This window comes from Scyliorhinus torazame, chromosome 18, assembly GCF_047496885.1.
Source record: "Scyliorhinus torazame isolate Kashiwa2021f chromosome 18, sScyTor2.1, whole genome shotgun sequence".
In the NCBI taxonomy this organism is placed as follows: domain Eukaryota; kingdom Metazoa; phylum Chordata; class Chondrichthyes; order Carcharhiniformes; family Scyliorhinidae; genus Scyliorhinus; species Scyliorhinus torazame.
In genome coordinates, this window is record NC_092724.1 from 57,779,966 (window position 1) to 57,793,663 (window position 13,698).

General features: G+C 43.4%; 1 protein-coding gene across 2 annotated transcripts in view; it reads right to left on the bottom strand.

Moving 5' to 3' along the window:
* Positions 1-608: 608 nt before the first annotated feature.
* Positions 609-13,698, bottom strand: part of LOC140395230 (ELAV-like protein 1) — a 37,513-nt gene continuing 24,423 nt past the window's right edge. For both annotated transcript variants that reach the window (XM_072482773.1, XM_072482774.1), the window contains exons 4-6: positions 5,661-5,814; positions 4,601-4,826; positions 609-2,021 (exon numbers count right to left, since the gene is read on the bottom strand). In XM_072482773.1, coding sequence (XP_072338874.1) covers positions 1,694-2,021; positions 4,601-4,826; positions 5,661-5,814 — 708 coding nt within the window. In that variant the 3' untranslated portion in view covers positions 609-1,693. The remainder of the gene's footprint in view (positions 2,022-4,600; positions 4,827-5,660; positions 5,815-13,698) is intronic.

Sequence of the window (13,698 nt, forward strand, 5' to 3'; positions counted from 1 at the left end):
CTGAAAGTCCACTTTTCTTAACTATTCATATTTTGAGATACTCCAATAACAATCACAAATCATATTCTGGTGTTTTACATATGTCCAAAGTAATGGAATATTTGGTATCAGCTCCCTTACCCATACATTTGAGGCTAAATTGGAGTGTGCATTTACCACGGGTCTAAATAGTTTAGTTTTTCCAACCACGATTCATAATCATGCACTGAACATCAGTAATACAACTTCACCTCCCTCTTTGCAACCTTTCCTAATTCAAACAGGACCAGTGGATTTGTGTCTAAAAAGATTTAAAAGCCGGCTACAGCTAACGGTCTACTGAAGGTTGTAGTCTGGTTAATTTATTTAAAAGCTCACCAGTTGGCATACAAAACTTTCCACTCAAAATTCCCTGCTAGCACTCCTGTAAAAAGTTTATTTATAAAAATAGATGCTCTGTGAAGCCCACTTCAGCATAAGGTGTAAAACTCTTTGGCAGGGTACCTAAAGATCAGGTGCCTGTCTGCACACTGGCCCCTCAATCCCTACCCTTAATTCTAAAACAAAATTCTGAAGCGCTAAACAGCAAATGAACTTTAAAACAGAAAAATAACAAAAACAAAACAAAATTGGAGCAAAACAAAACAAATTTAATGATCATAAATGCAAAAGTAAAATCAATAGTCAAACAAAACAAAGGAAACAAAATGAAAAGAAATTATATAACAGAACATTAACTAAGTTCAAAGGCAGTTTGTAAAAACTTTAGATTAGTCTTCTTTAAATCTATTTTAACAAAGCTTCGTGTTGACAGCTAACCTGCATGAAAAAACATTAAGTACTTTCTATTCTGACGCATTATCCCAACTTAGCATGTCAATTATGCAAAAAACAAAAACTTTTTAAAAAAGAAATGGAGTTCACTAGATGGGGTGCAACAAACCTACAAATGTTCAAAGGTTTGAATTTCTAGGATAATATTCCAAGGAGAATTAATCCTGTATTACATGAAACTTCCCAACCAAAATGTTCCTTTCACCCAGAAATTTGGCAAATTTGCTAGTCATCTGCTCCATTTTAGTACTGTACATTAAATCTCATTAAGATTATTGGCTCACATACTTATGTCAGGAATTAAAACTGAATTGTTTTGCACCTAGCTCCATATTGCATGAGACAAGGAGGACACAGAAGGTGCGCCATTTACACCTACCTACAGAAAACTGTAAATTACAGCCATAGCTCAGAAGTCTGGATGAACTTAATACTAAACATATTAATGATACAGGCACAAATCAACATTTTAATTCAAAAAGGTTTACTAATGCGTAACGCCTATGCTAACAAAATTGCAGGAATCAACCAAGAACTGCTAGTTACACAACTGATTATATTAGAATGGAATGAATATTGCAATTTAAAGCGATATTATTTCAAATTCATGGAACTACTATACAGTTCAGTATTTTACCCTCCTTTTTTGGGTGGGTAGGAAGAAGGTGAACATGGAAGGAAATGTATCAAACTTTTGAACATTTCATGTTAGTTGCATCCCAGAGTACTAATATAAAAAAATCCTTTTCACTTATTCATCTAGAATGGTAGACAAAACACTTCTGTCACAACAGTAAGAGTTGCTTTACACTAGTGGACTTATTCACCGTTCAGCAGTGTATTTCTAATCGAATGCTTACAAATGAGCACAAGCTTTAAATTACACCTTGTGTGACTTGCTGGTTTTGAAGGAGACCTGGAGGATTTTGTCTCCGAGGCGATAGCCATTCAGGCTAGCAATGGCCATGGCAGCCTCTTCATAGTTTGTCATGGTTACAAAGCCAAACCCTTTGCATTTGTTGGTGTTGAAATCACGTATAACTTTGACATTGGTCACAGCTCCGAATGGGCCAAACATCTGCCACAGGATCCCCTCATCTGCGTCTTGGCCCAGGTTGTAGATGAAGATGCACCAGCCAGATGGATTGTGACCACCAACGTTCACACCTGACAAACTACTCATATTGTCAACACTCATCGGCGAAAACCTAACAAACAAACAAAGAAAATTAACTTTAAGTTGGTGGCAAAAGCTTCAAAGTGTCGAAAACAAATGAAAATTAGTAAAAATTCTCATACCCTTGCCCTATGAAGAAAATAAATAAAAGGACAATAAAAAGTGCATTACTGGGGATTGGGAAGACTATCGGTGTTAAGCCATTGAGTCAGTCTTAATGGGACTGATCAATTTGGACAAATCCAGGAATTAACACTTCATCCAGAGCAAAAACCTTTCACTAAAAACTGATATAAAGCAAACCCCTACACTGTAGTCCAACACAACTCTATTGTGCATTTTTACACAAGTGCAGTCAAAGGGTTATCAAGTTTCCTTGTCAGATTCATTCTACACACAAACAAGTATAGTTTCCTTGCCACTGCAGCTTTTAGATACGCTGTTACAAAGGCGCAGCTTTATCGAGACAAATACAAAGGCCAAAGGTTTTCGACTGTTCTCGCTGGCGGGATCTTCTGATCCCACTGACTGCGGGGTGCACAGGGCGGGAAACCCCGTTGACAGCAGTGGGATCAGAACATCCTGCCCTCGGCCAATGCCGGGCCATCTCCGCGAAACACACCATGAGTGCGCGTGGAAAATCCTACCCAAAGTTGGTTCATTAGCTTTACTATCCTGCAACCTGAACTACAGAATTACCAAACATAAAAGCATCCAAACTATTACCATATTCTAGTCAAAAGACGAAGCTGCATAATATTGATAAAGTGCCTAATGCCAAATCCTGCAATTTTCTTGCAAACTTCATTGTAAAGGTAGTATCTGGAGAAACCTAAAGTTACTAGCTAGATTTGGAGCACACAGTAATAGCTGATGCTAGACATTTTTGACAAGATAAAGAAAGCATTTTCAAATGTCAGATGCAAATCTAAAATTACATTAATTTTGGAATATATAGTCATCTACATCATATGGTGGCGCAGTCCACTCCTTGAACTTTTGTTTCTACATCAATGGAGACCTGAACTATCAGACAGTGGTGCCAGTATTCACATTAGGCAGATGCACATATCTCCAACAGTTAATTTCTCCCATCCAATTTTATTTAGCAAATGAAAATCCCCGAAGCCAAGTAACATCCTCATTCCGAAGATTATGCCGATTAGTCCGCTACTGACTCTGTAGAAGGGACACTCCTTAGTAACGTACAGCACTGTTAGTGTCTCTTCACGAGTATGCTGTGATGCCAGTAGTGGAGGTGGCCACAAAGTGGCTCTGAACATGTTTACTAAGGATCGCTCTCGCCAAACTTGCCATTCAACAGATGGGGCTTGTCACAAGGAATTTATTTCTCCCACCCAGTCAGACATATAGTATTGTAAATTTTTGAGGCACGTCCTCGCTTAAAGGGTAAAGCAACATGGCTGGGGTGATAAGCATATTAGCCTTTGCATCCCCATTGAATCTGCTTGATTTTTAAAAATTCTTCATTGGAAGATAACTTTTGAGTCGGTTGCTTCTCCCCACCAGTCCCAAGCAAGTCCTTTGCACTCACTTGCTCTTAATCATATGTGGCTAGAGGTGAGAGAAGGGTTGCTGTTGAGGCTTGGCCAACCTACTTAGCACTAGCCAAAATAGCTGTTAGAAAGCCATTGAGCCTAAGGATTGTCACCTAATAATTTCACATCATCAGAATAAAACTTCTTTCAATCTGTCATTTCCACAAACAAACAGCGCGGTTTCCAGCATTCTTCTCAAGTCTCAGGCTTAATAGCAATGATGTTGTCACCTCACCTCTTCCCCATTGTGGCAGAGACCAGCAAAATAAACAGGGAAAAATTAGAAAAATAATGGTGAAAAAAATGGAGAGGAAGCTACAGACATGGTGTGGGTTGAAAACACCAAAAGCACAATATATACTTGGGGCTGCCATGGTGTTGAATGATGAGTCAACCTAAATCAAAATGGACAGAATGGATTTAATAATTTGTACATCATTTGATGGTACGGAAAAATGGATCTTGTTCACTGCTACAAGAAATATTTGAATATCCATTCCCTCATAAAATTTGAATTTGTTTGTTTATTGTCACGTGTACGGAGGTACAGTGAAAAGTATTTTTCTGCGTGCAGCTCAAACAGATCATTTAGCAGTGTTTAGTGACCCCTCGATGAATAAGCCATTCTGGACATGCCCATCATCTTTTCAGCATTCACTGTCATAAGGGACAATGAGAAATGACAAATCTATTTATACTATAAACAGAAATTTGACAAATTATCTAAGTTAATCAGAGTCCAAATTGGTGTTCATTAATGAATGGTCAAGCACATCAGCTACCCTAGTTGCAAAGTTCAGTACTATATCTGAAAGAGTCCACAATAAAGTCTAACAGGAAAATAGTGGCAAAACAATGCTGCATCAAGAGTCCACGAGGATTGAAGTAATTTTTTAGTACTGAATGAATCACTGTACGAAGTAATCTTGAAGTAAAAGGTGGATGAAATCCATAAAAGGTGAAGTAGTCTTTCATGTTACTTCTTGCTTCCTCCTCATTGATAAAAAAAAAGCAATTCAGAATTAGCACCAGTGAGACTGACAGAACACACCTGAATCTCTGTGCCTGATGGTGCAATGGTCCTGGAAAGCGCCTTGCTGGTGAATGGTACAGTTGTGCCAGCAGTGATGCATTTGTTTTCTGGTTAGGATTGGCTGCAAGTTTTACCGTAATAGGCTCAACAGCACCAGGTGGTTTGTGCCCATTCAGATTATTAATAGCTTCATCTGCTTCAGATTTCCTGTCAAACCGAATAAAAGCCACTCCCCTGGACATACCTGAAAACAGATAAGGATTTACTAAAACAGTTTGCTACCAAAAGAAGAACAGATGATGTAGATGAGTGTAATAGCAATCAATTTACAATTGGTTTATAAAATGTAACCTGTTGATTTGCTCTGGTATATTAAGTTAAATTATTTGAATGTTTAAAAAAGCATATTAAAAATGTGATATTAAGACCGGCTGCAATTCTAATTACAGGAAAAAGCTCCATTAAGTAGTAGTTCATAAAGGTCGTCAATATTTGCTCTGAGGTTAAAGTTCATGGATAGAATATTTTCACTTCAACAGTTTAAATGTAACACATAGAAAAACTCCCAATTGTGATGTTGTACAGGAGTGTCATAGACAATTTAACCAGATTAGTGCATTTCGGCTGAATTAACTGGGAAACCATGGCTGAAGAAGCAGTCAAAGCTATCTTTTGAAATGTTGTCAAAATAATTTGGAAAATGTAATCCAGAGCATTTGCAGGTGACTGGACTACTGACATTACTTAATAATTTTTGAATGCTTAACAATTAAAATGTTATTAAGCAAAAAAAATGCCTGACCTGCACTCAGGAGAACCCCTGGTGTCAGCTGACCCATATCTAGACAACAGGAATAATGGGAAATAAATATGGGGGGGAAAAAGCCAAGTTCCCAGAGATGTTTTGACACTCATGATTCAACAAGTTAATAAACGTGCACCAGAGTGGGCTAGCTAGGTCCACTTTAATGCAGTCTGACGCAAGCTCAAAGACAATATTCCAAGGTTACAAAGATCGACTTCATGCATATTTACATATATTCCTTTTATCATTGATAAAAAAGTAAAGGTTACCCACCTGTGACTTGGTCAACGAGGACACGAGATGTGATGATCCGGCCATAACGCCCAAATAGCTGCTCTAAATCCTTTTGAGTCATTGTCTTTGGCAGCCCACTCACATATAGGTTTGCATCCTTAATGCTGTCAGAGCTTGGCCGGGCGTATGAAACCTTTCAAATAACAGTCATTTGTGAAGAACAGATTTCACCCTGATCTTAGACTTTATCTGAACAGCACATTTTGAGATTTTAAACATTAAGTTATAGGTTGGTATAATAGTGGAAGTATTTTGGAGATTAAGAAGGAACATTGATGTACATTAGCGTCAAATTTTAATATACATCTGTGGTGCAATATTTTACTTGATCCTATTAACAAATAGACTACAAGAGACTTTGCAGATAGATTTAATTGTTGATGTCAAAACATTGATTGGAGCAAACATTGACTGGAGCATTTCTTTTTGAAGGTGTCTATGGATAACAGCTGTGGTATCTAATCCGGTCTTAAATATATTCAGCTATTTACCCAGTTGTCTGTGGCGGAGAATTCTACAGGTTCACCATCCTCCGAGTAAAGAGGTTTCTCCTCATCTCATTTCTAAATGGCCTACCCCATATCCTGGGACTGTGACCCCTTGTTCTAGATCGCCCCAGCCAGAGGAAACAACATCCCTGGAATCCAGTCTGTCGAACCCTGTCAGAATTTTATACATTTCAGTTAGATTCCCTCGTATTTTTCCAAATTCCAATGCATATAGGTCCAGTCAATCCAATCTCTCTTGGTACGACAGTCCTGCCACCCCAGGAGTTGGTCGGGCGAATCATCGATGTACACCTTCTATGGCAAGTATATCCTTTCTTGGTGACCAAAGTTGCACACAATATTCTAGGTGTGGCCTCGCCAAGGCACTGTACAGCTGCAGTATGCCATCCTTGCTCCTGTACTTGCCATTATCTTCCAGTTTTCCCTGGATACAAGGGTGGTGCCAGAGAAATGGCACACCCTTGTTCAATAAACGGTGCAAGGAGAATCCCAGCAATTACAGATCAGTCAGTTTAGCCTCCGTGGTGGGAAAGTTCATAGAAATAATAAATCAGGACAAACTTAACAGTCACTTGGACAAATGTAGATTAATTAAGGAAAGCCAGCATGGATTTGAACATAAATCATGTTTAACTTTTTTTCAGTTTTTTAAACGAGATAATAGAGAAGGTTAATGTGGAGGGTAATGTTGATGTGGTGTACATAGACTTTCAAAAAATGTGGAAGCTTGTCAGCAAAGTTAGAACACATGACATACAGGTCAATAGGAGCATGGAAGAGAAACAGGCTGAACGACAAAACCGAGAGGGGGTGGTGAATCGTTGTTTTTTGGACTGGAGGAAGGTGTTTAGTGGGGTTTCCCAGAAGTTGTTGTTAGGACTCCAGTTCTTCTTGGTGTGTATAATAAGCTGGAATTAGATGCACATGCACAACTTCAAAATTTGGAAATATTGTGAACTGTGATTGCGAAAGTGATAACCTTTAAAAGGTATGGATAGGCTGGTAGAATGGGTGTTCAAATGGCAGATGAAATTTAATGCAGAGAAGTGTGAAGTGAATCATTTTGGTATAAAGAAGAACGTGAGGAAATATAAAGGGTATATTTTTAAAGTTGCTGTTTGGTTCAGAAGTAGGTGAATTTTCAATCAGCTTTAAACAAAGGTTCTACTTGTAGCTACTTGCAGCTGGTGTTAATCAGTTAATTGGATTAGGCCAGTTTTCAGAGGCTAGAGTCACAGAATAAAGGTGAGCCAGGCAGCGCAGAATTTGTTTGCACGGAGTGCTGAATTTGGGTGCATTTGAGTGCTATAGTGAGAGTTAGGTGAGGAGAGAGTAAGGTGCTCCTTTCATTTCCTCAAAGAGCGAGAAGGGAGCCGGGAGTTTACAGAGAGTGCAGCTGACTGGGAGCAGAGCCGGAGGGCGGAGTTCCAGTTGGTCCACAGGGCAGCTATATTCTGTAAGGTAAGAGGAAATGGAGGCTAGAGCAGTTGCAAGCTCCTCCTGTAGGATGTGGGCGGTGAGGGATACCATTGGTATCCCCGCTGACTATACCTGTGGGAAGTGCACCCACCTCCAGTTCCTCAGAGACCGTGTTAGGGAACTGGAGCTGGAGCTGGATGAACTTCGGATCGTCCGGGAGGCAGAGGGGTTAATAGAGAAGAGTTACAGGGAGGTAGCCACACCCAAGGTACAGGACAAGAGTAGCTGGGTTACAGTCAGGGGAAAGAAAACGAATGTGAATACAGTGTAGGGATCCCTCTTGGCCGTTCCCCTTCAAAACAAGTATACCGTTTTTGGTGCTGTTGGGGGGGATGACCTACCGGGGGAAGGCCCTAGCGGCCAGGTCTCTAGCACTGAGTCTGGCTCTGTGGTTCAGAAGGGATGGGGGGAGAATAGAAAAGCAATAGTGATAGGAGACTCGATGGTTAGGGGAATAGATAGGAGATTCTGTGGTCGTGAGCGAGACTCCCGGAAGGTATGTTGCCTCCCGGGTGCCAGGGCCAGGGATGTCTCGGATCGAGTCTACAGTATTCTTAAGGGGGAGGGGGAGCAACCAGAAGTCGTGGTGCACATAGGCACCAACGACATAGCTAAGAAAAGGGATGAGGATCTAAAAAGTGATTTTAGGGAGTTAGGCTGGAAGCTAAAGAGCAGGGCAAGCAGTGTAGTAATCTCAGGATTACTACCGGTGCCACGTGCAAGTGAGGCAAGGAACAAAGAGCGAGTGCAGCTGAACACGTGGCTACAGGGCTGGTGCAGGAGGGAAGGCTTCAGATATGTGGATCATTGGGATATCTTCTGGGGAAGGTGGGACCTGTACATGAAGGACGGATTGCACCTAAACTGGAGGGGCACCAATATCCTGGGTGGGAGGTTTGCTGGAGCTCTTCGGGAGGGTTTAAACTAGTTTGGCAGGGGGGTGGGAACCAGAGCTATGGATCAAAGGATAGGGTAGCCGTTGAACAGGCAGAAATAGTATGCAGCAAGTCTGTGAGGAAGGATAGACAGTTGGTAGGGCAAAGTTGCACTCAGTGGAATGGGTTAAAGTGTGTCTGTTCCAATGCAAGAAGTGTCAGGAATAAGGGAGATGAACTTAGAGCATGGGTCAGTACTTGGAACTACGATGTTGTGCCCATTACGGAGACATGGATTTCACAGGGGCAGGAATGGTTGTTAGATGTTCCGGGGTTTAGATGTTTTCAGAAGAATAGGGAGGGAGGTAAAAGAGGAGGGGGAGTGGCACTGTTAATTAGGGAGTGCACCACAGCTGGGTAGGAGGTAAAGGAGGTAGTTGAGGAGGGTTTGTCTACTGAGTCAGTATGGGTGGAAGTCAGAAATATGAAAGGAGCAGTTATTTTATTGGGAGTTTTCTATAGACCCCCCCCCCCCCCCCCGAATAGCAGCAGAGATAGAGGTACAGATTGGGCGGCAGATCTTGGAAAAGTGCAGAATTAACAGAGTTGTTGTCATGGGTGACTTCAACTTCCCTAATATTGACTGGAACCTCCGTAGTGCAAATGGTGTGGATAGAGCAGATTTTGTCGGGTGTGTACAGGAAGGATTCCTGACTCACTATGTAGATAGGCCGACTGGGGGGGGGGGGGGGGGGGGGGGGGGGGCATATTGGACTTGTTGCTCGGCAACGAACCAGGCCAGGTGTCAGATGTCTCGGTGGAGAGCATTTTGGTGACAGTGACCACAATTCCTTGACCTTTACCACAGTCATGGAGAGGGATAGGAACACATAGTATGGGAAGGTATTTAATTGGGGGAGGGGAAATTTGCCATTAGACAGGAGCTGAGGAGCATAAAGTGGGAACAATTGTTTTTGGGGAAATGCACAACAGTAATGTGGGGATTGTTTAAGGAGCACTTGTTGAGTGCTGAATTGTTTTGTCCCAGAGACGAGGAAGGAATGGTAAGGTGAAGGAGCCTTGGATGACAAGAGAAGTGGAGCTTCTAGTCAAGAGGAAGAAGGAAACTTACGTAAGGTTGAGGAAGCAAGGATCTGACTCGGCTCTTGAGGTTACAAGGTAGCCAGGAAGAAACTCAAAAATGAGATGGGGAGACCCTAAATGAATACTTTGCTTCAGTATTTACTAGAGAGGGACCTTGTTGCTCATGAGAACAGTGCGAATCAGGTTAATAGACTCGAACAGGTTGATATTAAGAAGGAGGATGGGCTGGAAATTTTGAAAAGCATCAGGATAGACAAGTCCCCTGGGCCTGACGGGATTTACCCAAGGTTACTACAGGAAGTTGGCAATGATCTTTGCGTCCTCACTCTCCACTGGAGTAGTGCCGGATGATTGGAGGGAGGTGAATGTTGTTCCCCTATTCAAGAAAGGGAATAGGGAAATACCTGGGAATTACAGACCCATCTTACGTCTGTGGTGAGCAAAATATTGGAAAGGATTCTGAGAGATAAGATTTATGATTGTTTAGAAAAACATAGTTTGATTAAAGATAGTCAGCATGGCTTTGTGAGGGGCAGGTCATGCCTCACAAGCCTCATTGATGAAGGTCAGGCACTGGATGTGGTGTATATGGATTTCTGTAAGGCATTTGATAAGGTTCCCCATGGTAGGCTCATTCAGAAAGTTAGGGGGCATGGGATACAGGGAAATTTGGCTGTCTGGATACAGAATTGGCTGGCCAAAATAAGACAGCCAGTGGTAGTGGATGGAAAGGATTCCGCCTGGAGGTCGGTGACCAGTGGTATCCCACAAGGATCTGTTCTGGGACCTGTGCTCTTTGTGGTTTTTATAAATGACTTGGATGAGTAAGTGGAAGGGTTAGTAAGTTTGCCGATGACACACAGGTTGGTGGAGTTGTAGATAGTGTTGAGGGTTGTTACAGGTTACAACAGGACGTTGACAGGATGAAGAGCTGGGCTGAGAAGTGGCAGATGGAGTTCAGCCTTGATAAACGTGAAGTGATTCATTTTGGAAGGTCGAATTTGAATGCTGAATACAGGGTTAAAGGCAGGATTCTTGGAAGTGTGGAGGAACAGAGGGATCTTGAGGTCCACGTACATAGATCCCTCAAAGTTGCCACCCAGGTTGATAGGGTTGTTAAGAAGGCATATGGTGATGGGGCTTCCGGTGAAGGCGGGCGGGAGGCAGCCGCACATTGGAAGGCTCCCGCTCGGGAACGGCATTTTCGGGGTCTAACGCCCGGTCCCAGGGGTAACAGAGGCGTCAAAAGCAGGGAGAAGGCACAGTGAAGATGGATGTTGAGATTAAGTAAAAAAACAGCCGTGAAAAAAACAGCTGAAAGTCCGTCGGGGAGTAGGAAGGTCACCGCGGGGACGCCAAGAAAAATGGAGGCTGGGGCACCGGGGAGGCCGCATTGCCCACGGCTGAAGAAATGACTACAGTGATGGCCGCGGAACTCGAAAGGCAGTTCACAAAACACATGGAGGAAGGAGATGGGGGCGGTATTGAAAGTGCTGGTGGAGGAGGCGATTGCCCCGGTGAGGGCGACGGTATTGAACGCAGTGGCGAAGGTACGGGAGCAAGGCGTGGCACTGAAGGAAGTGGAAGAGACATTGTTACAGCACAGCGATCAACTTACCTCGATGGGGAAGGAGATGCGGAAGGTGATAGAGATCAACGAGGGTCGGCGAGCCAAAATGGACGACTTGGAAAACAGATTCAGGCGACAGAATCTGAGGATTGTGGGTCTTCCCTAAGGAGTGGAAGGCCTGAGGCCGACTGAGTATTTTGCCACGATGTTGATGAAGCTATTGGGGGAGGGTGATGATCCCTCCCGATATGAACTGGATCGGGCTCATCGGTCGTGGAGGCCTGTACCAAAGGAGAGTGAGCCGCCAAGAGTAGTGACTCTGTGTTTTCGTAGGTACAGTGTGAAGGAGAAGGTCCTGTGCTGGGCAAAACAGAAGCAGGTGGTGCAGTGCACTGGAGCTGGTATACGCATATATCAGGACTTTACGGTGGAGCTGGCGAGGAGGCGGGCTGCCCTCAGCCAGGTGAAGAAGGCGCTGTACATCAGTAAGGTGCGGTGCGGCATAGTATACCCAGCTAAGTTGAGGGTGACCCACAATTCCAAGGACTTTTATTTCGGGACAGCGGAGGAGTTTGCGAAGGCAGAAGGACTGTGGCTGAATTGAAAAGTGGTCATGTACTGATGTAGCCTCATGTAATGATTTTTTCACTGCGGCGGGTGTATGCGCTAAATTAGCCAACGTTGTCTATACTTGGACAAGGGAAGAGAGGGGACTTTCACTTGCAATGAGGGTTCTTTGGAGCTTGGGTGTGTATGTGGGGTTTGTGTGCTAAAGGGGATTTCTTCGTTTTCCTGGGGCCGTGCAAGAGGGAAAGAGACCCGGGCGGAGGCCTCCACGCTGGCCAGTTTAAGCTAGCCAGTGAACGGGAGTGAGGTGGGGGGGGGAGGGGCTGCAGCCATCGGAGCCTGGCAGAATAGGTCCCGATGAGTCGAGCCAGGGTGGAAAGATGGGGGGAAGGAACCGAGGTTGGGGGGAGGGTTTTTGTAAGAGGAAGTGGAGGCGAGGAGCCGGGGAGGGGCTTGCAATGCATGGGTGTCATCTACGGTACTCTTTTGGGGATTGGATGGCATTGAATGTTAGGGGGGGGGGGTGTTGGGAGGGACTCTATAGGTTAGTGGTGTCCATAGGCGATTCCTAATTCCTTTCTCTTTTATTCCTCCTTTGTTTGTCCTACCGTGGGAGGGTTTGTTCGATTTGATGTTTATATTGTCAGGTGGGTCGTTGCTTGGGGTGGTGGGAGGATGGGATTGTTGCTGTTGATAAGGAAATTGACTTTGTATTTGTTACCATTTACTGCTTGTGGGTGGGGTGTAAATTCTGGAAAAAATGTGAAAATGGAGAATAAAAATATTTTACAAAAAAAAAAGGCATATGGTGTGTTGGCTTTCACGAACAGGGGGATTGAGTTTTAGAGAGGTTTTGCTGCAGCTTTATAACTCTAGTTAGACCACGTTTGGAATATTGTGTCCAGTTCTGGTCGCCTCATTATAGGAAGGATGTGGATGCTTTGGAGAGGGTACAGAGGAGATTTACCAGGATGCTGCCTGGACTGGACTTATGAAGAAAGGTTGAGGAAGCTAGGGCTTTTCTCACTGGAGTGAAGAAGGCAGAGAGGTGACTTGATAGAGGTGTACAAGGTGATGAGAGGCATGGATAGAGTGGATAGCCAGAGACTTTTCCCCAGGGTGGAAATGGCTGTCACGAGGAGACAGAATTTTAAGGTGATTGCAGGAAGGTATAGGGGAGATGTCAGAGGTAGGTTCTTTACACAGAGAGTGGTGGGTGTGTGGAATGCACTGCCAGCAGAGGTGTTGGAGTCAGTCATTAGGGACATTTAAGCGGTAAATTGAAGGGGTGTAGGTTAGGTTGATCTTAGATTAGGATAAATGGTCGGCACAACATCGTGGGCTGAAGGGCCTGTACTGTCCGGTATTCTATGATACACAGTGCTCAGCCACTTTTCTCCTAGAGTGTGTATACACTTGATCTCAGGGTTCAGCCTACAGGCACAGATAGTATGTTCTAACGAGTTGCACAAAATTTAAACTGAAGATGGCAATTAAGGGAGGACCTTATCTCCAATCAAAACCGAACTCCAGGGAAACCTGTTGCTGGAACTCAAAGCCCACTGAATATTTTTTAAAAATATAAATTACTATAACCATGAGATTTGAACCTCATCAGTGGTGAAATTTTGTACAACACAATTCATAACCCAATATTTAAGCACCATGATAGATCAGTTGATAAACTTTCCCAGCATGGAATTAAGCCAATCAAGGTGCCATGTTTCTTCAAGTTATTAATGTTAGTGAGAGCAAAAGTAGCTCGCCATAACTGGCTTCACCTTTAGGCTAAGGAAGAGGACAAAACATCCAGGAGCAACACACGTCATGGAATTTGAGACGGGTAATGGGGAAAGATTAAATGGTGGCACAAGTGGTTAGCACTGCAGCTTCACAGCGCCATGGACCCGGGT